The sequence below is a fragment of the Tachypleus tridentatus genome, chromosome 8 (genome assembly GCF_004210375.1).
Source record: "Tachypleus tridentatus isolate NWPU-2018 chromosome 8, ASM421037v1, whole genome shotgun sequence".
Taxonomy (NCBI): Eukaryota; Metazoa; Arthropoda; class Merostomata; order Xiphosura; family Limulidae; genus Tachypleus; species Tachypleus tridentatus.
The window spans coordinates 24,956,507-24,979,764 of NC_134832.1; the positions used below are offsets into that span (position 1 = coordinate 24,956,507).

Genomic DNA, 23,258 nt, shown 5'->3' on the forward strand with positions numbered 1-23,258 from the left:
GACTTTCAATAATAGCTGTGTTTCATTGTATTTATCAAACGAGTCCATATAATTATAGGAATAAGTTTAATTTCTTATTACAAGATTAAGCTTATCTTCTGGAATATATCGCATTGCACTGCTCTTTCTTAAGATCACTTGATATTTATCTAAACTACTGGCCACGAACTTAAACGAAACTATAATTCTTAATTTCAGGTTATCGATTTTATTCCATTGTTTGGAATTAAATCAAATACATTATCACCCCAGGTTAATTCTTTATTAAACACATGACTATCTTATCAAGTAATATTATGAATAAACAGAGATATGAATAAAGGACTTCTATACAGTAGATTACAACTTTAGTTCGTAGGTCCTCTATATTTTACAGTTAAATGATCACGGTCGTAATTTTTCTTTTCAACACCATTTGTTTATCTCTATATTTTTTATAATTAAATTTGGTTATGAGTACTTATTACAATTAAGGTAAATATCATTATTTCTAAATTATTCTTTCTTTTATAAGTTGCATCATCTAAAATAAGATATAAAATAAAGAAATGCCCGTTCTAGTTCTTGTGAAGTGTTATATACATTCACTTAAACATCAATTGGTTTTAGTTTAAAACAAATTATACATTTTACTAATACCCCTTCGTGGCACAGCGGTATGTCTTCAGACTTATACTGCTGGAAACCTGGTTTTGTAACCTACGGTGGGCAGAGCTTTGTGTAGCTTTGTGCGAATAACAAACAACAACATCATTTTTAATAATTGACAAGATTAATAGTTTAAGGTTATAAAAACAGCGAGCATTCCAAGGACTTCACAATAGTCTTTAAAAATCGTATCTATGTAATTAATAGAAATTATTTTTACCATTAAAACCTATGTCAATTGGGTATCATGGAATAACATTAATGAAAACTTTAAAGAAGAGTCAATACCTAATATTTTAGTTAAAAAGATTCAGTTAAGTATGGGACCTTAAAATATTTAATTCTAAATGAAGATAAATATTTTGGGAGTATACTTAATTACTGTGAAAACACTACAGAAACTTTTGAATACAAATAAGGTCCTGAAAATAAAGTCGTTATTAGTGAAAGTGAATCAGATAAATATTGATTCAATATTATACATATAAAGGATAACATTTTATTCTAATAGTTATATTTATTTGGAATTAAAGATGGTTCCTCAATTGGAACAGATAATGTAACACTCGTTAATAAAGGAAGAAGTGCATTACATTTTGATAAAACGTTGATTGAATAAATTGAATTGCATTGTCTCGCTCGTCATAAACAAGGAGTAATAAATTTCATAAAAGATTACAACGGGAGACAAGCATTTAACATGTTATTCTCTATCAAAACCTCAAAAACCTCCAAGTTAACATCAGATAATGATGGGTCGATAACACTGATTGGTGTGGATGATAAAGATAAAATTGATAAATTAGTCTTCATTTAAACACAGTACTTCTTACTGGAAAAATTGTACCAAAAGATAAATTTTGACAAAAATTATTGACCAAAATAAATTGTTGGATACCAATTAAAATATTTAGACTCTTTAATGACGTCAGAAAAATTATTTCAAATATCGATGTGAAATTTGTTCTCTGAAGAACTGGAAGCAATGACATGATTTATATTGATGTAGGAAATAAACATTATAAAGGAGTTAACAGCGTTATTTTATCAAGGTTATCTCATACTAAACTTTGTCTCGAACAATAAACTGATTGTAGTGTTTTTGGTTTACATGCTCAGACTAAAGTTGAAATCAACTGAAAAGATGTAAGAGCTATTAAAAGTGATGTTCAGAAATGGATAAAACAGTAGATATATCACCAAAATAACAAGTGTTGATATTAGAAATATTTATGTTGATTCGCATTTTTAAGATAAAGTGTATGTGCTATCTGCTGTGTTTACCGAGGGGAATCGATCCCTGATTTTAGCATCATAAATACGAAGATTTACTGTTGTGCCAACAGTAGACTCAAGATAAAGAAAAAAATATGATTTTCAATAATCTTAATATATGAAGGTCGTTGATAAGATTTAATGAAGATTAGGATTAGATTATTTCAGATATTACTTGAATTTATTAGTAGCTAAGTTAAATAATATTAGTACGAAAACTGGATGTTTAGTAAGCTATACAAGTTACGGAAGACTATATCCAATAGTTTGTTTCGACGTTTTGAACCATGTTTCTTATAATAATGTGACGAAATTGAAGACTGAGTTCCCCTGGCAACTTTGCCTCCCGCTAGTACAGCGGTATGTCTCCGGATTTACAACGTTAAAATCAAGGGTTTGAGCCGATAGCCCTATGTGGCTTTGCTATAAGAAACGCACGCACGCGTACCCTCTGGCAACTCAGTAAAACTTCAACAAAACCATACAGATCTTATTTCTTATTAGTTGAAAAGAGAAATGGAATAACGAATGCTTATAACCAAAGTATTGAAACAATGATAATTCTTTAATTTTAAGAAATTAATTTTCATTTCCCTGTTGTAATCTATATAAAAATAAAGTCTCCTATAGGTTTGTTTGTTTGTTTTTGAATTTCGCACAAAGCTACTCGAGGGCTATCTGTGCTAGCCGTCCCTAATTTAGCAGTGTAAGACTAGAGGGAAGGCAGCTAGTCATCACCACCAACCGCCAACTCTTGGGCTACTCTTTTACCAACGAATAGTGGGATTCACCGTAACATTATAACGCCCCAACGGCTGGGAGGGCGAGCATGTTTGGCGCGGCTCCTATTGGTCTATTCGACACTTGTTTTAGGTTAACTAATAGTGGTAATCATAATACTGAAAATAAAAAAGAAAGATGTTATCGTTAACTGATTTGTTTCTTTGTTTGAATTTCGCGCAAAGTTACTCGAGGGCTATCTGCGCTAGCCGTCACTAATTTAACAGTGTAAGACTAGAGGAAAGGCAGCTAGTCATCACCATCCACCGTCAACTTTTGGGCTACTCTTTTACTAACGAAAAAGCGAGCATGTTTGGTGCGACCGGAATTCGAACCCGCGACCCTCGGATTACGAGTCGAACGCTTTAACACACTTGGCCATGCCGGGCCGTCGTTAACCGGAGAAAACGTTTACAGCGAAACCAAAATTTGTAACAAATCTCTGAGTGATAGTCTTGACTTAACAGAAATAAAATTAGATTATTAGCACCAAAAGGATTATTATTAGTAACTGATTAACAAGTAATTTTGACGCCAATAACAAAAGTATAAAAATGTAAATGTAAATGTAAACTGATGCATTTTACAAAGAATTATGTTGATAAATTAGATAAAACACTAATGTAACTGAATGTATGTAACTTAAACTAATGTAAATCAATTAGCGAGAAACGTAAAGGAATTTGTTAACAATATCTATTTAATATCGATGTCTTTAACATGGAAATTGCGAGAAAATTACAAAATTTGGAAAACAATTCGTTCACAGGAAATGACAAAGAATAATTAAAATATCGGTGATTCTTCCGTAGAAAACAATGTTGTCACTAAATCTTACGTGAATTTATAAACGAGTAAAATAACTAAAAAGTCTGTGTTTTGTGTTTTTTGGAAGATATGTGAATAATAGCGAAATAGCAGTTTTTGTTGCTGTTGTTTTTATTGAAAATATGGTCATTGTCATTTTAGAAATTCGTATACAATACCTATAAAACTCAAACAAAATATGTATATAAACATTATTATATGATTTTCTCCTACGTGCTAAGAATTTTTTTAATCGATAAAGACAATTAAATGGATGAATATTATGCATGAAATATTCTGTGTTCTAGAGCTAATAATAATAATTAGGATAACGTTTCTCTTTGGGTTTTCTTTTTCGTGAATACTCTGTATTTTTAATTTTTTTTTGTCTAGACTTTAAAAAAATAAAGTGTCAAAATACTGTCCCCGCCCATAGAAACTCGTTTGGTATAAGTGATTGGGGTTTCCAGGGCGACTGCTGTTTAAATGTAAGTCTATGTATATATATTACGTCCTTGCAGACAAGTCACGTAGTCTAGTATGTTAAAACACCGCCCTCAACAAACAAAAAGGCATTTTGGCGAGTGAAGGTCGTTGCTTTCCTTTGGGGAACCCCATTATCGTCAACAGAATTTACACATCTAATCCTGAATTAGGCAAACTGGTGATTGGACTGGCACAACTAACGTTTAGCTAAGCCTCTGACTCAAGCTTCCCGCTACGAGTACTAAACAATGACATGATAAACGGAGCTCATATGATCTAAATATTCGCACGTACATTTTTTGTATAACATATATTTGGAGGAAGGGAATTCCAATGTGCTTTACGTTCATGGCCGATCATGGACGCTCGAAAGTCGGTAGTTTTCCTTGAAGAAACTAGAAAGTGTTACAGGTGGTAAATGGGGCTTTACCGGAAGCCTCGATTCAAGATACAAATAAAAATTATATCCAATAAATTTAACATTTGTAAATAGTCAGTGACAGTGAAAGTGGCATGTGAAGGGCTTATAAGAAATGACATGTTTTATCCTACTGCATAAGCGTTTATTGTTCAGTGTTAAGCCTGATTGACGTGATAGCTATACCGATCATTAAGCCGAAGCTACTGCTGAAATCAATAATCTAATAGAGGGATGGGATACGTAAGTTATATCGATGAGCTGGCCCTCTTCCTGGCAAGGTAATTTACTTTAAACAGTTTAAAATATTTTTATACACGCATTATGTATGATAGTTTGTTCTTAAAATGTAATATTATGGAACAAATGTTAAAAATTAAAATTTTTACTTAATCTTCCAAAAGTATCTTTATTTATCAAAATTTCATACGGAAAATAAATTACTGTTACCATATGTTTATATACATATAGAAAGAGAGAGAGAAAGAGGAAAAAAGACGAAATCAAAGAAATAAAGTTTCTAAAACGTTTCGTAATTGATAAAGCCATATGCAATTAACAAACTCTCTAATTATTACAAGTTACGTGAACGAATGTTAAGTCCTAGTTGGAGAAACTTTTCTATAATTCTAGTTCATAGCTGTATGTTACTTATGTTTAATATACTGTTAGAATATTTAATTTTTAAATTTTCATATTGCACTAGTAAGTTTTATTTCTAATGAATATGATTCCCCGCTAAAATCATCTGATCGATTCCATTCATTCGACGGCTATAGCAGATAGCCCATATGAATATGGCATATACGTGCTGACAGAAAAGACACCCTGATTACAGCTGTAGAGTTTTCAAAGATTTTTAAATGTATATATTTGTGATCGTCACAGATGGCGCTTTTACGGTCAAATCTGCAACTAAAGCACAATAAATGGTTTTAGAATACCGATATTTTATTCCGCCTGACATACTTCTTATTTTCGGCTGGGCATGGGCAGTTGGGTTAAGGCGTTCGACTCGTAATCTTAGGATCGCGGGTTCGAATCTCCATCACACCAAACATGCTCTCCCTTTCACCAGGGTGGGCATTATAATGTACAAGCAATCCCATTATTTGTTGGTAAAAGAGTAGCCCAGGAGTTGGCGGTGGGTGGTGATGACTAGCTGCCTTTCCTCTAGTTTTACACTGCTAAATTAGGAACAGATATTCCTCGTTTAGCTTTGCGCGAAATTCAAAACAAACAAACTTCTTATTTTATTGGATGGCACTTAAATTATTGTGTCTATGCAAATCTCTTATTAAAGTTAACGCTATTGTCATACTAATGTTGAGGAATTCAATACTGAAGAGTAATTTATACAATTCAAGACTACGACTGGAAAATGTAGTATTGTAAAAATATCGAAAAATAAACTAAAAACACAAGTAATTTTGAGACGAAAACAAAACGAGTAAATGTTGTATATTTCAGCTATGTTTCTTGTCCACAGAAACATCTCCTGTTGTTAAATATTATTCAAACTCTTATTTATTTTTCTTGATGAGAATAAATGAGCTGATGTATAAGAAACAAAATTAATTCTTGACACACGCCTTTAAAAGGAGCAAAATTGTATGAATCAACATGGTAAATTACTTGGCTAATTTACACATTATTACTTTTTTATCATATTTACTATCGTCCTTCAGTGGCGTAGTGGTATGTTTGAAGATTTAACAATGCTACGAACCGGATTTCGATACCCGTGGTGGATAGAGCACCGATATCCTATAGTGTAGCTTTGGGCTTAACTATAAACAAAGAATATTTGATTTCGTACATCACATTTATGAGGAAGGGTTTTAGGATTATAATGAACCAGCGAAAGTTTCTGGTAAAAGGATGTATATATTAGCATATGCGTCCCACAGAGAAAACAAAGGTGACTTAAAATCTTTGTCTCTTATCTATCAAGTAAGAATATTCAAGAAGTTTTTTATTACCAAGTAATTATAAATTGTTTGGAATTTTCTGATGATGCTACATGAGAACTATCTGCGTATATTCATCACTAATTTTAAAATTATAGACTAAGCACCTACCGCCGGTCTTTTCCGATCTGAGAGCGGGATTTAACTGTTCTTTTTATAGCACACTAACAGTTACAAAGTATGGTGCGCGTAATTTCGTCATCTGGACTCCAACCATGAATCCTTTGTTCTACAGTTCAGGCCCATTAACCACAAAGCCATAACAGGTCAGCTATCATGGTTGTAAGCTGTCTGTCATTCAAACTACTTTTGAATGAATGCCTATTTTTAATAGTTAGTTTTTTATTGCTATTACAATTTTCTAATTACGGAAATAGTCAATCTTTCAGAAATCTACTGAAACAACCATAACAAAGAGAGTTATCCTATCTTGTAGATTAATTCCTATCAGCGCTTTTTAGAAATGACTTTGTTTATATAAATATATATTCAAAAACATGTTGTATACGTATGTGAACATGTTTTATTAATATTAACGAGCCCATCCAAAAATACTGGTATTTTTTTATTTTATCTACCCCTTAGGTGACTAAGTGATATCCATGATGGCATATAACGCTAAAAATCGGGTTTCGATACTCATGATTTGCAGATCACAGATAGCCAATTACCAATTTATAACACTTTTTATTCTAGCGCCCTCTAATAAAATATTAAGAAAATAATCTGTTACCTATCGTCATAATTTATGTTCGTAAACACAATATTTCATAATTTTAATGAAACACGTGTGATATTAGAACACAACATTAGTTATTCATCATTGCATGATATTGCTACCTGATTACGATGTGGCATTATGAGTCAAAATCTTGTAATCATCGAATCGGAATTTCCCTATTGTAATTGTAATTTTGAATGAATTATTTGGTTCCTCATTAAACGATAACGGTCCTGCTATCCTGGCTTATAGATATTTTATTCTAGAACTTAAAATGTTTACTTAAGTGAAAATTGTCAAAATATAAATAAGGTTTATCAATGGGATCAGTAATGAAATATTAACTTTTAGAGAAACGGAATTATTCATTAATCTACATAATTTAATTTTTACATCTCATTGTAGTTTATCTATAAATCCAGTTGTTTTTTATTCATTTTGACTTGCCTTTATATTAGATATGTACAAAACTGCGAGAAGTTTTGAAACTTTATAGAAGATATACGAAACCTATGTGTTAAATTTTCTGCACTCTGGTAGTTGTTAATTGAAAATATACTCTTCAAAAAAAGAAACGCAAAAGGCAAAATATCAGATAAATTGTTAACAAGTTTATTCCGGGTAGTTCTGTATGACATGTGTGAAACTTTGCACATTCACTGCTGAACATCCAAAGTCTACAAAGGCGAAGTCCACGCTCACTAGTTGAAGTTTAACGTCACTCAACGTCAATAACGAGTATGCCCCCCGTGAGCATCAATAACTGCTTGGCATCTCCTGCCCATGGAAGCGATGAGATGACGAATCACATCCTGTGGAATGGCTGTCCACTCAGCCTGCAAAGCTGCTGCAAGCTGAGGTAGAGTCTGCGGTTGAGGTTGTCGCCGTCGCAGACGTTGGTCCAACTCGTCCCAAAGATGTTCGATGGGGTTTAAATCTGGTGATCTGGAGGGCCAGGGAAGAACGTTGATATTGTGGTGTCTCAAGAAGACAGTGGTGAGTCGGGCTGTGTGAGGACGGGCGTTGTCATGTTGAAAAATGTCGTTGACGTTCACCATGATGGGTTGCACATGGGGCCTAAGAATCTCGTCGACGTATCGTTGAGCCGTAAGATTCCCTCGAATGTGCAAAAGGTCTGTTCTGGCATTGTAGGCGATGGCAGCCCACATCATGACGGTGCCACCACCAAATCTGTCAACTTCCTGCACACAGTTTGCTGCAAAACGTTCACCTCGGCGACGGTAAACACGGGTCTTTCCATCCTGCCTATGAAGCATAAAACGTGATTCATCGCTGAACCAAACATGCCTCCATCGTCGATGAGGCCATACCCGATGTGCCGAGGTCCACTGCAGCCGTGCTTGACGATGTTGCTGGGTGAGGATGACGCCTCTGACTGGACGTCGAGGTCGGATTCTTGCATCTCGTAGACGGTTGCGTACGGTCTGATCGGAAATCCTACGCAGCTTTGGTATGGTTGAGGCAGTAGACGTCGCAGTGGTGGTCCTATCCCGAAGGTGATGTAACCGGATGTAGCGATCTTGTACGGGCGTGGTTACACGAGGTTTGCCAGATCCTGGACGGTCACGAGTTGATCCATGTTGTTGGTGACGATTCCATAGCCTTATGATGGTGCTTGGGTGGACATTCACAGCTCTGGCAACATCTGATCGAGATTCGCCTGCTTCCAAGCGACCAGTGGCGTTGTTGCGTTGTGCTTCAGTCAGTCTTGGCGTAACTATATTGCGTGTCGGTGGCTTAACACTGAGCTATAGAAACCGATAACTCGTCACTTTTATAGGGATTTTGCACATGTTGCACTTGCAGAACATGCAGATCTCTCAAACAAATTTATTGGACACGCATGCGTTTTGGCACAAAATCCGATATTTTCCTCCGTTTTCAAAGTGCACAACTTTTATTGTAATTTTGGTCTGACAATCAGTGCCTTAACACGTGTAACATCACATACTCTGAGCTTGTAACGTTATTACATATATTTCTCTTTAAAATACAAAAATATCCCTTTTGCGTTTCTTGTTTTGAAGAGTATACCTTTAAGATAATACCCTAGTCCACTTTAAGCGAGCCATTTTCGTTACTATTATAGCCCATTATTAATAACTCTTAAACTTATTTTTCCTTTAAAAGTGTCTAATTTTTTTGTAAGATATATCTACCTAAGCTGAAATATTTTTGTTAACCTTACAAAAAATAACTGAATTTTTACAGTACCAAAGCTAATTATATAAGTAAGTTTTCGGAATTAAATTTTTCCTTGAGGTTATAAACTTAGTTGTTCTTAATTGTAATCAACATTATATTATAAATCCATTTCATTACACTTCATATATCATTCATTATTTAGAAAAAATAAATTTTTAAATAACAATAACTCCCTATGACAGTATTACACATTTCGAAATACAAACGTGCACAGCGAACTAGCTGTTCTGCATAAATTTAATGGATAGATACATAGATACTCGAATTTTAGCATTATAAGCCCTTACGTTTATTTCATGGAATAAAAATAAGGAGAATCAGATATGAAGGTTACATAGAGAATAAATAACAAACTAAACTGTCTAAAAACGTTAAAAATTTGTGATTTAGAATTGTCAGCGACTTTTTAAACATTTTGTTAGCTGAGGTCATCTGCTTTACTTTAACTAACATAACCGCAAGACATCATACATTTATATTTTATTTCATTCGAAATGTCTGATTAAAAAAATATTATAACACCATATTTCCATTTTACAAATCCAATAATTTGGAAATATTATTACAATTTAACTTTGCTTTTTTGTTTTGTTTTTGCGTGTATTTATGAAGGAGCTTGGGTATATAATATTAAAACGAATTTGGAACTTCCCCACGTCGTTACAGTGCATGTCGCTATGTTCGATCAGTTTCATCTTGACGGCCGTGAGTCTTTACAATAGATCTGTAGCGTAGTTTCCATTCAAAAAAGCTCCGTTTGAAACTTTCATGTCCAAAACAGAAACTTTCTTCCTGGAGACTATCCACAAGCCAGTACTATAAGAGAACGATAGTTTTTCAACGCCTTTTTCAACAGTCCAATCGACAAAAGACTCGTATGTCTTCGTGTGAAGACATGAAAGCCCGATTAATTCTTCAACTGTTTTGAGGTATGTGACGGTTAACAGGAGGTGTGATTGCAAGCCATTTATTGCTGAACCTATAGCCTGTTGACCTCATTCCAGATGGAGACGTTTCTTAAAACTGTTGTGCACTGTTGCCTGAAGCAGTTGGACGGCTTTCGCCACTGATCCTTGTGTTAAAAAAAAACATTCTTGGCAGGTATTTAGTTTAAAAACAAATTTGTTCATCTGTGGTGTTCGTGAAGATTACATTTAATTAAAGTGAGCTTTTATTAATCGTATTAGGATATAACTCCTGATTCAAAGTTTTCATTTGAAATTAGTAAAGGCGAGAGATGATGAAGTGATGGCGAAGCGAAAGGTTGAGGCTGACAAACATTAAAGACCTATAATCAGGGTCACAGGCTGATGGGGATCTATAAAATCAATGCTTTGGTTGGGATAATTAAATCAAATGTCATGGAATTAGTTATAGGAGAAAACAGGAGCACCTCGAGTAAACCCACTTTTACAGCCCAGGCGCTGAATAATTTAATTGTCCTGTTCCCAAGCTACAGCAGATATTTCACGAGGATATTGTCTTGTATGGTGCAGATATAATGATGTGAAGGGCGAAGGTGTTTCTTGTTTCTGCTTTTTTGTAATAATTTTTAGCCAACGTATCTAGGCTGTCTTTAAGCAGTGGTGTTTTAGTTACTTTTGTAAATAGTCAACGTAGTTGTAACTTGGAAATCTTAAGGCTAATCTTAATACTCTATTTTCTTAATATTGTAGTTTTTTCATTGTGTGTGTCTGATATATTTATTGTTCAAATATACACTTTATATATAGTAAATTTTAGTTTTACTTTTTAAAGTTTTTAAAGCATTCATTCAAGTTTCTCTGAGCTGGTGGAATCTCACTCATTATAAGACGCCTTATTTTCTTATCACACTTGTGGTACGACTTGTTACAGGTATCTTTTTGGATAATCCTTGCTCCTCAAGATAACTCTTTTTTTTTTGCGATCTCACTACAATAGATATCATTGTCTTAAATTCTAAATTTCCGGGCTAAACATATAATTGTGATCTCAGCTTATAAATATTTTTCGCCGGATAGAGTTGTTGCATACTCTTCCAAAAGCGATAAATTTACTTACTCAAATTTCCTCACGAAACTAAACCATGTGAAAATACAATTGGAATATATCCTATTCTACCCCCGACTGTGATTGTCAACACAAATCGTTTTAATAGAACTTACTCACCCTCGGACCCGGCATGGCTAAGCGTGTTAAGGCGTGCAACTCATAATCTGAGGGTCGCGGGTTCGCATTCACATCGCGCCAAACATGCTCGCCCTTTCAGCCGTGGGGGCGTTATAATGTTACGGTCAATCCCACTATTCGTTGGTAAAAAGACTAGCCCAAGAGTTGGCAGTGGGTGGTGATGACTAGTTGCCTTTCCTCTAGTCTTGCACTGCTAAATTAGGGACGGCTAGCACAGATAGCCCTCGAGTAGCTTTGTGCGAAATTCAAAACAAACAAACTATACTACCCACGTAAAAAACAAAACAAAAAAAAACTTGTTCGATGAGGATAGCAGAACCCTAACGACAGATTTGGTGACAGAAGAAATTACAGTCGTAACTGAAAAGCTGGTCCAGTAAATACGTTTTTGTTGATTTTGTGTGCGTCTGTGTTTTTTGTTGTTATGTTTTGCAACAACATATTAAGTTGGTGTTCTATTATTTATACAAACAAATTAGATGAGATATGTTATAACTGAGGGAACTAACCTTACAAATACACGTACATGTGGATTAAAATCTGAAAGCGAATTATTTTGCAACTAACACATCGTAGAAGTTTCTGTTCCTATCTGTTAGGACTTCATTTCTTGTAAATCCAGCTAACAAAGATAAATGTTGTAGTAGATATAAAGTTTGTAGTTATTTTAATTTGGATTATTTGGATGACAATGAGTTGAAATCACTAATTCACAAAGGCAAATTAGTATTTTGGATCTATAAAAACTACGTATAAATATCGCATAAAGCATAAATTGTTGTTATTTTATTAGTACAAAGCTACAAAATGTGCTATCTGCCCTCTGTTCATCGCGAGAAATCGAAATCCGGATTTTAGCATTGTCGATCCGTAAACTTGTCGCTGGCCTGTCTCTTTAAGTGGATTTTTTTTTGGAAGTGCTGTTTTAACGAAACGAATCTGAAATGGTTCATAAAGTTTCGTAGGTCTAATGTAAATCTTAAAAACATCTATGAAAAATAAAATATTTTAAGAGTAAACCTGTTACAAAAAAATACAGTTTTATAACTTGTTAATTTGTCCTTACCACGTCTTGAAGAGAGTCGAAAATTCGACAAGTTTATAACATTAAAATACTGAAGCTTACATAATAAGAAAAAACCTTAAGCTAACTTATGAGTTAGCAGAAATTAATTTAATTTAAAGCACTCTAAACTCAGTTACTTACGCAACTGATATTTGTATCATATACAAAATATTTCAAGTAATTAAAGAGACATTATATAAAGTATTTCTAGTAATTAAACAGATGTATTAGATAGTATTTCCAATAATTAAACTGATGTATTGTATAAAGTATTTCGACTATTTAAACATATGTATTAAGTAAAATATTTGTAAGAGTAGTCACAAAGAACGCTGTTCTACTTTTTTTTTTTATCCTCGAAAAAGGGAAAATCCATTCTGTGTACCTTAACTGTTCTCATTTTTATCACCTTGCAGTCTGGAAAAGCCTGTTTCATGGCCACTGTCATTAGTAGTTCCTTTGATAAGTGACTGTCGCGCCCCCACTTGGAATTTAAAAGATATTCCTTCAAATCTAAGCATGAAATAAAGGGAGAAAATAAACATGAAAAATAAAAAACTTACTCATGACTAACCCGTGGTGAGAGGATGGGTGAGAGATAAAACGCTGGATAAAACGTTTATTGGTAAAATATTAATTCATCTCTACAAATAAATTACTGTGGTTATATTACTATAATACACTGAATGACAGTTTACTCTTAAAGATCGATGTGATCTTGTCTACTAAATCAGCTAACTGGATATGCACCGTACTTTTGGTGTCTTTCAAATGACGTCACATAGCACAAGAGGCCACTGAAATGCAGTTATGTCATCTATTCAGGGTGTTGATGCACACTGCCTCTGTTCTTATTAGCTGCGATTGGTCGTGATATCGCGCGCCTACACTGTTTACGTCAGAACAAAATGACGTAACACAGTATACTGTTTTTGTCATTTTACGTTAAGAAATTAGCGGGTTTGAATAAAATATTCTTCGTGGAGGGAATCGCTCCGAGTCGGGCATCTGACGGTGAGGTGCAGGGACGAATACTCAGGAATACCCCGGATGTTGTTGCTTTGTTCATTATACCTGTTTAACCTGGCTAGCCACCCCTCGTCGTGTTGCGGGACCACCTGGCCAGCCGCATCTGATACCGAAGAGGAAGTGACTGGCATCAGGTCGTCAACCGCAGCAGGTTTGTGCCGAAGAGCAAATTTAGGATCAACTTTTAACTGCTAATATTAGTGGGTAAAGTACTGTCTTTTTTTTTTTTTTCTGCTTCACGTGATAATTAATTTCGTGTTACAGGGCTTGTCTCTGAAGTATGTGCACTGCAGGAACTTCTACCTCGTGCTTCCAAGAAACACATTGTGGTGTTTCCAGTGCTTGTGTCCGAGATTGTAAATAATCGTTAATTCTAGAGCTGTCTCTGTAACTTTATTCAGAGTAAACAAAAGAAGCCACATTGTTTGCTTTAGTTAAAATCAAATCACGCTTCAAAATAAATGTTAAAGGCAGTCCTTGAGCAAAGTGTACTTTCATTGAAGGTGACATACTTTGGAAAAAAATATAGGTTGATCAGGATACCTTAACAATCTCTTCCCCTTGTCGTTTGGTAGAATTTTGACGTTCACTATTTATTTTTTACAAGAGTACGAGTAATTAAAAATGAAAATGTTAAAAATTAGCAGTTTTGAAAGAGAGTAAAAGTCGGCAAAGCTTTGGTCGAACAACCTTCACAAAAATCAAACAGTCTCTTGTATTAATTCTTAGTCTGTTATTAGAAGTGGGCTAGTTTTCCTAAACTGTCAATCCGAAGCTTCGCATCTCCTTCCCACTATAATCGTTCTGTAATTTGGGGCATTAGGTATACTTTAAGAGTGATGACCAAGTCCTACTATTTGATTAGCCAAGAATATCTTAAGAGTGCTGTGGGCGCTGTTAACTGACTGGTGTCTCTCTAGTCTGTCAGTTCAAAATTAAAAATGGTTATGCAAAGAGGACCGTAAGTGTAGATTTGCGCGAATTCTTAAGAAACATTAGGATGGGAATTTCTTTGCTAAAGAACTATAATACTCAATGCTTATATTTTAATACACATAAACTGAATGTTTCTCAGAAAATACACAGAAGTAGAAGGTGTTTAAGTTAGTACAATAGAGAAAAATTGCAAACCAGGTAAAAGTTGTCTTTTTTTCTTATACTGGCACATTCGTTAAAATATACTTACATAAATAAGGTTTGTTAAAACTATCACTTTTATACCCACTAATTTTCAGAGCTCAGGATGTTGTAAAAGCTGACACATTTCCTTGTGAAATACCACATACTTTTAGATATTATTACACATCATAATGTTTCTTAAAAGTAAGTGCCTCCTATCGGACGTTTTCAAACTTGCCCAAAAAGTCATTTAATTTTAAATTTGAAGAGTATAATAGCACGCACTTACGATTTTAACTATGACTTTAAGTTGATGAGGTTGTAGAAAGAAGTTAGTAGAATGTACAAGATATTTAGAGAAATGAGTATTTAAGTTGGAAGGTTTATCAGAAAGTAAAAGAAATAAGTTTTTGTGCTCAAATATCTGTGTGTGTGTGTGTGTGTGTGTGTATCTATATATAGATAGATGATACTCTTGTAAAAACAGTTTTACCTTGTAGAAAGGTATTGATAACAACCACAGCGTTAGAACGACGCCAAGGTTAAACTCTCAATAAGCAGGGGTTTTCCGAAAACTGTAAAATCACTTACCATAGTTGTTGAGATGTTTACCTTGTTGCCAGTATGTGTGGAACAGGTCTGTGTCCAAGTACGTTTACTATAAGTAGTTTTACGTGAAGTAGATCGCACCTTCTCAAGTTATACACTGATAATACTGTTAATAATGTTCTATTTAGCGATTTCATTTCGTGTGTTTGAAATTTCGCGCAAAGCTACACGAAGGCTATCTGCGCTAGCCGTCACTAATTTAGCAGTGTAAGACTAGAGGGAAGGCAGCTAGTCATCACCACTCACCGCCAACTTTTGGGCTATTCCTTTACCAACGAATAGTGGGATTGACCGTCACATTATAACGCCACCATGGCTGAAAAGGCGAGCCTGTTTGGTGTGAGGGAGATTCGAACCCGCGACCCTCAGATTACGAGTCGTGTGCCTTATCTACCTTGCCATGCCAAGCATCCTATGTAGCGAATATAAAACCTAAAAATATCTAGAGCATATACTCCAATACTCAAAGAATGGTAGAAAATTGAACAAAATGAGACCTTGTTCGGTTTTCTACCATTTTTTGAAGTATTAACTAGTCTTTCTATTTCTGTTCTACAATAACGAATTATCTTTATAAATCAAACCTATTATCCGTAGAAGAGATGGTTTTATTCACAATAATTTAATACTTACACTTTAAAACTTTTAAAGTTACCAAGTTTCCTTGTGGCTCGATGGTAAGCTCCCCTCTCAGAACTTATAACACTAAAATTCAGGATTATATTTCTTCAGCAGACACAGCGCAGATATCTCATTCCATAGTTTTTTGTTTAAACAGCCAACCACACTAGGTAACATTTTACTGTAAAGTTTAAAATTTAAAAAAACATGAAATTTTAAAATTATAAGAACAATGTGTCAAACGATTACAGTATTGAAAGCAACAATAGTTTCGCGATGGACGTGTCATTAAACACAACAGAAGTTACTTTGTCTAATACTAGAGTTGTATGTAGACACTATTTTTTTTTTATTTTCAGTGGTTTTTGGAAGTTTATATGGAGGTTTTACTTTCTAACTGTTTCACTGCAAAGAAATATATTGCATCAAAACTTGGAGCACAAATTAATTTTAATTAGCTGCCTGTTATTTTAGCGTGACGTTAATTAGTTATTTGATCAGCATTTCTTATGTTAACGTGGTCAGCTGTATCATTCGCATGATATACATGTGTATACTGCATGATGTACCAACAAATATTTGTCATGTGAAATTACACGAAAATCCTAGGTATGTGGTATGTATTCTCCTTCATATCAAATGTGTACACAGGCTGTTGCATATGGAGTGATATCAACTAATGCGTGTTTTACTTTTTTGTTTAATTTTTAAATAACATCAATAATGCTTTCGTTCGAAGTGTCAACTTTGACACAATAGGGCAGGTTTGTTCTTTAACTACTTGTCTGTCTACTTTAATGGAATCACTTTATTAGTGATACAATTTTGAAATTAAACATTCCTTCCGAACTTAGTGTGTTTTAACAGTGACTCACTTTAACACAAATCTTCTGCAGGCTTAACAACAGTTTTCAAATTAATTTCATAGTTTCAGAGATTTTCATCTTAACAATATAGGCGTGTATGTATTCATATGATTATCACTTCTAACGCATTATTTTCTTTAATTAACAAAGTCTTTACACTTTAGCAAGGCTTCTTTTTTAAGATTTATAATCCCAAGCAAAGTGTTATTGTGTTTTTGTGCTACGGTAATAATCTGAAATTCCACCGGTAGGACAGAAGCAAGTCTTCAGAGTTACAACAATAAAATCTAGGGTTTAATTTCCCTTGATGAGTACAGCAGATAACCCGATGTGGTTTTGCTATAAGAAAACACACACAGGAATCTGTATTTCCCTACTGGAGAACAGTGTAATTTTGTATTTTGTTGTAATGTGTATTTTGTAGTTAATTAACAAATACAGAAGATACAAGAAACACTTCTCACTGTAGGATTTATAAAACACATAAAAACATAAACAGTATTTCTCATTATGCTTGTAAAATTACTAGTGTACACGCGTTTTTAATGTTTTCAGACGTCATAACCATGACGTATTTGGTCCATTCACAAGCGCAGTACATGTTGAAATATTGACGTCATAGATGAATTTCATACCATTATCGATTCAGTGATAAGGAAAATTACAAACATGTGTTTCTATTCGAGACGGCTAACAATGCTCTGTTTAAATCTTTCCACCACGAAGTGCTGAGATTGCGATGTCCAATAAGGATCCTAGGTGACCATACACCAACTTGTTTTGTTTTTGGAATTTCGCACAAAGCTACTCGAGGGCTATCTGTGCTAGCCGTCCCTAATTTTGCAGTGTAAGACTAGAGGGAAGGCAGCTAGTCATCACCACCCACCGCCAACTCTTGGGCTACTCTTTTACCAACGAATAGTGGGATTGACCGTCACATTATAACGCCCCCACGGCTGGGAGGGCGAGCATGTTTGGCGCGACTCGGGCGCGAACCCGCGACCCTCAGATTACGAAGCGCACGCCTTAACGCGCTAGGCCATGCCGGGCCTCCATACACCAACTACAAATTATGTTATCTCCCTTACAAATCTATAGCTTTTGCATTTATAATCAGGTATAAATATAAAAGTTACGAAAAAAAGTTGGTACAAAAAATCCCACCTTTATAAAATCTAAGAAATATATAAGGCTTTACCATAAAAATATGGTTGTGAGCAAAATATTAAACAAGTCGTCTGACTAATGGTTTCATACGTATGAAATGAAAAAGAAAACAAACATAACAGGTTCAGTGTTTTTGGTGTTTCTGGTAAATGTCACTCCCCTCACTTAAAGCAGATCAGTGATTTGAAAAAAAATCGTAAAAAACTAACATTTATTTTAGTTTGCAAAAATCTGTGATAGATCTATATATCTGGTAGTTTAGCGACACAAGACGGTATTGCCTTAGATCTGTCACAGGTTTTTGCAAATTAAAATAAATGTTAGTTTTTTACGATTTTTTTTTCAAATCACTGATTTGGTTTCTAAAGTTAAGAAATAACTTATGAATGTTTTTCGCTGAATTATCAACTAAAGCGAAACGCACGTGTATATATTATTGTATATATTAATTAATAATAAGAGGAATCCTATAAATAGATTTTATTTTTTCCTGATAAACAAAATGCTGAGGAATTAAGTAGATTCATAGTATTCTCGAAATACACTGCGAACTTAATTTATGTAATGCACTATGAATTTTTAATGCATTATAATGAGCTTTGCAATAGTTTAACTTATAATGTGATGATTTTTTAGCACACTTTGAAAAGTTCCACCTAATTATTCATAATCTGAAAAACAAATTAATAGCAAATAACGAATAGGACCTATTAATTTCGTGACATTTTATAAATGAGTAATGTTGATACGCTATCTAGTGATTTTCATTTGCATTAATTAACTGTTGGTCAGGATGATGACAAGAATCAGCTTTGCAATTGACAGAAATCTTTAGAGTAATTCTACTTGACGAGATTATACGAATAAAATAGACTTTATATTTTTAATATTCTAGTTTTTCTGTAGCTTTCGTTCAACATGAGTTATTTAGACAGACTACAGTTATATTTCGCCGAAGATTAGGAATATGGGTGACATTTTATATTCTCTTGGGATTTCAAACCCTCACTTGCTTTTAACATTCGTTTTGATAATATATTTAGGATTTTGTGTCGTAAATCAATTTATAACAAAGAATGATCACGTAATGCTTAGCTGAAAATGCCAACTAACTGGTGAAGTCAGTATGTTTGGCTGTTTAAATAAGATACTCTCACGAATCAGTAAAGTCCCTATTCAACAGTATGAAATTAATACCGTTGACATTTCAAATGCTACTTTCTGATATATGAATTTTCAAGATAGTTGTACATGCTCAGAAGAAAAGAATAATGGTTAACATGATGATATTATTTCATTGTCAGGCTTGAGATATTTTCCATATATGTATTGTTTGTTTTTTTCTGAATTTCGCGCAAAGCTACACCACGAGTGCTATCTGCGCAAGCCGTCCGTAATTTAGCAGTGTAAGACTAGAGGGAAGGCAGCTAATCATCACCACCCACCGCCAACTCTTGGGCTACTCTTTTATCCATAGTGGGATTGATCGTAACATTATAACGCCCTCATGACTGAAAGGACGAGCATGTTTGGTGCGATGGGGATTCGAATCCGCAACCCTCAGATTACGAGTCAAATGCCTTAATCCCACCTTTCCATGCCGGGCTCCATATACGTAATCCAGCTGTGAAAATTTACGTAATTACTAAATCTGATCGTGTCAGTCTTTCTCATTTTAGTTTATGTGTCAGTAATTACTGTCTTTCAAACTTTGTAGTGCACACTGTAGAGATTTACACATTTTGATAATAAAGTTATAAAAATAACCTTTATACTTCATATAATTAAAATAGAACTTTTATTTTAACTAACGTTTTGCGACTGTTTGTTCCTTTGAACCCAAAATACGTTTGATAGATACATATAGTGTTTGTTACATCTTTGGCAGTTTTTTGGTAAATATACACAAAACTACTTACAAAACTGCATTTACGGAGAAAATTAACACGACTGCTTATAGAAAATTGGCTGTAAAGTTTGGTACCTTTTGCCATATACGTTCAATATCCATTTGGTATTTATTCACAGAAGCAAAAAAATAATCTCTACACGTTTGAGTAAATATGAAGACACTGCCTAAAAATCTCGATACGTTTTGTGCACAACGGTAGTTGTAATACCTTATACATAACTTTATACAAATACGTACAATATTCGTTTACCAATCTTGACTTTTCGTTGGTATTTATCCATGAAACTTCATAAATACGTTGACACTATTTGACATATAAACTCAGTATTCGCTATGCAACCGTGACATTTAGTTAGTATTTAGCTACGAAAGTGACTATAACCTATCTTAATTTTGATACATAATTATAATATTCTCTGTAAAACCTTGACATTTTTCGAAGAATTCTTTCCAATACTGACTGTAAAACAATGAAACCTCCTAGTCAACAAACATTAACTGCAAAATCTTGACATCTTTTAATAAGTATATGTTAGTTATGTAGTAAGTGTAGTTCATGTACAGCCGTAATATCTCCGTTCCAGTGTTTACAATACTAGCTAAAAAACTTATTCATCCCTAAGTGATATTTACAACACCAGCTGTAAAACTTGTTCGTTCCTGAGTGATGTTTACAATACTAGCTGTAAAAACTTGTTCGTTCCTGAGTGATGTTCACAATACTAGCTGTAAAAACTTATTCATCCCTAAGTGATATTTACAACACCAGCTGTAAAACTTGTTCGTTCCTGAGTGATGTTTACAATAGTAGCTGTAAAACTTGTTCATCCCTGAGTGATGTTTACAATACTAGCTGTAAAAACTTGTTCATTCCTGAGTGATGTTCACAATACTAGCTGTAAAAACTTGTTCGTTCCTGAGTGATGTTTACAATACTAGCTGTAAAAAGTTGTTCGTTCCTGAGTGATGTTTACAATACTAGCCGTGAAACATCGATACATTCACGTTATACCCGCAACACTAACTGTACAGTTTTGACATAAAGCTTTATGAGTACGATTTAATAATATTGTTGATATTCATATCCTGTAAGAGATTTTGAAAAATACCGTTAAACAAAACTTATTTTGTTAAATATGAGTATATTTTAGAGCCTAGATGTTGTCAACAGGAAATAGATCGTACTATATAACTTTAGTAATTTTAATAGCTAGTGGAACACTATAAAGTTTTGAAGTGTCTCTGAAACTTAGAAAATATGGAAATGTGGAACACCAATACAAAACTTTACTCCTTTTTGGTTTTTTGTTTTACGATTCTGATGCTCAACTGGCAATACCATTTAATAGCAGCTTTAGTATTGTCTGTATATGTATATATATATATATATATACAAAAGCAACAGCATAATTTTGATCTTGTTGATTGCAGCTGCTTTCAAAATCCAAACAAGTACTATTACATATTGTCATGATTAATAATGTAAGACAACACACTAAGAAACACGATGCCTATGTACAAAATGTATTTTCAAAATATTAACTCACTATAAATAGAATTAAAGATAAACAAATAAAAATCTAAAAAAAAAAAGGGTAGTTCTGTTTATGTTTCATTCGTGCTTATCACTTCTGTTATTTAATGGCAGACATTTTGGTTGTTCTGCGAGACCATTCTATTTTGAGGGCTAATTGAAAATTATTTCATTAATAGAGTGTAATTAATACCCGAACAAGTACCATCTTCTTGTATTATATGTCATGCTTATATTCAAGAGTTAATAAATGAATACATCTTTTACTGGAAGTATCAGTCTCTATGCTAATAGATAAACGGTAAAAGACCCCAGTTTTAAGTGAAGCAAATAATATCCTACACAGGTTTAACAAAACTGGGATACAACGTTAAGAAACTCTACCTGCTGATCAAATCAAGGCTGCGATGTCGTAATCATACAGTCTGATAGTTTTCTCGTCTCACTCGCCCAGAAAATTATATGCCACGTTTGACAGAATGAGTAGGAAAGGTGGGTAAAACAAACTTTACCTATTCCTTTTTTATTTTACATTTCTTACTTATTCTATTGATTTCTTACACTTTATCACACACGTTCCATATCCTCCTTGTTTGATCCATTGTATCCTTCTTTTAATTTGTATTTCATTTTATCATACATTTTCCTCTGTTCCATTTTTATTTCTCCTATCAAACTTTCAACTTATATTTTATTTCACTGTGTTTTGTCTACCATGTACTATCCTTTGTTTTCTTCGTCTAGCATATGTTCCCCTTGTCCCATTTTTCCCTTATTTATCTTAACTTCCTGTACTATTTACTTTTTCCAATAATATTTCGTGTACTCTCTTAATATTTATGATCAGGGTTTTGATTTTGTTCTTTATGTCCCATATATTTTTATTTTCTCTACCTTAATTCGAATTTTAAGAAGGAACCCTAAAGCTACTCTCTATTTTTATATTTTCTCATAGCTTCTTATTACTTAGAAATCAACACTCACTGTGAGTGACCACGTTCGATGCATTAAGAACTGAAAAAATTGTGTTGGAAAATCTGAATAATTCAAACAAGCATCAGTTTCACACAACGTCTCACCAGTACCAAACATTTACCTGTAACTGTTTATGTTTTTAATTATTTCAGATTTTAGCCAAATAAAAGTTCGATGTTTAATATTGTGGGACCTTCCTATAGTTGTTATTAAGCGGTAGTCGTTGTTTGTGAATTAAGCACGAAAGGCTACCTGTGCTCCGCCAATTACGGGTATCGAAACCCAGTTTTTAGCGTTGTAAGTCCCCAGACATACCACTGGGGTACAAAGTGGTAGTTATTATTATTTTGCTTGGTATTCTTTATAACATCTAAATTTATATTTAACTAACTTTAGGGCACTTAATTCCTTAATTTATTTATATTTTCGGCTTCTTTAATTGTTTATTTTGGCTCCTTGTAAACTGGTTTTGTTTCTATATCTTTGTCAATTGATATCACTTTAATATATCTTGTTTACTGCTATATATGTAATTGCTTCTCAAGTATTCTATTTTTTCCTCTTTTAGAAGGCATATTTCTCTATCCCTACTTCTTTAAACTTTCATATTCTATAATCGCACTACTTTTTCGGCCTCCTTTGCTTTAATTTAAATCTATATATTATACCTTGATTCCAGGTCTGTTTTGAAAATATTATCCATGTTTATGAGTACTACTGAATGAGATTTAAAAAAAAAATTAATGTAATTTTTTCAAGAAATCGTTCTTTTACACATCATTGCTACTTATTATGATTTTTATTAGGATCTCCATTTATCGTACTATTTTTCCACCATACCTCAAAGTGTGCTGTAA

At 33.7% G+C, this 23,258-nt stretch overlaps 1 protein-coding gene across 5 annotated transcripts in view; it reads left to right on the forward strand.

The window, feature by feature from the left end:
• Nucleotides 1-23,258, forward strand: part of LOC143258694 (putative nuclear hormone receptor HR38) — a 71,998-nt gene that overhangs the window by 10,107 nt on the left and 38,633 nt on the right. The window contains exons 1-2 of one of the 5 annotated variants that reach the window (XM_076518115.1): nucleotides 4,489-4,695; nucleotides 21,773-21,918. The exons of 1 other annotated variant lie outside the window; for it this stretch is intronic. In XM_076518115.1, coding sequence (XP_076374230.1) covers nucleotides 21,906-21,918 — 13 coding nt within the window. In that variant the 5' untranslated portion in view covers nucleotides 4,489-4,695; nucleotides 21,773-21,905. Of the gene's footprint in view, nucleotides 1-4,488; nucleotides 4,696-13,538; nucleotides 13,750-21,772; nucleotides 21,919-23,258 lie in introns of those variants that run through there. 3 more of the 5 variants (XM_076518116.1, XM_076518114.1, XM_076518113.1) reach the window with 3 other exon arrangements.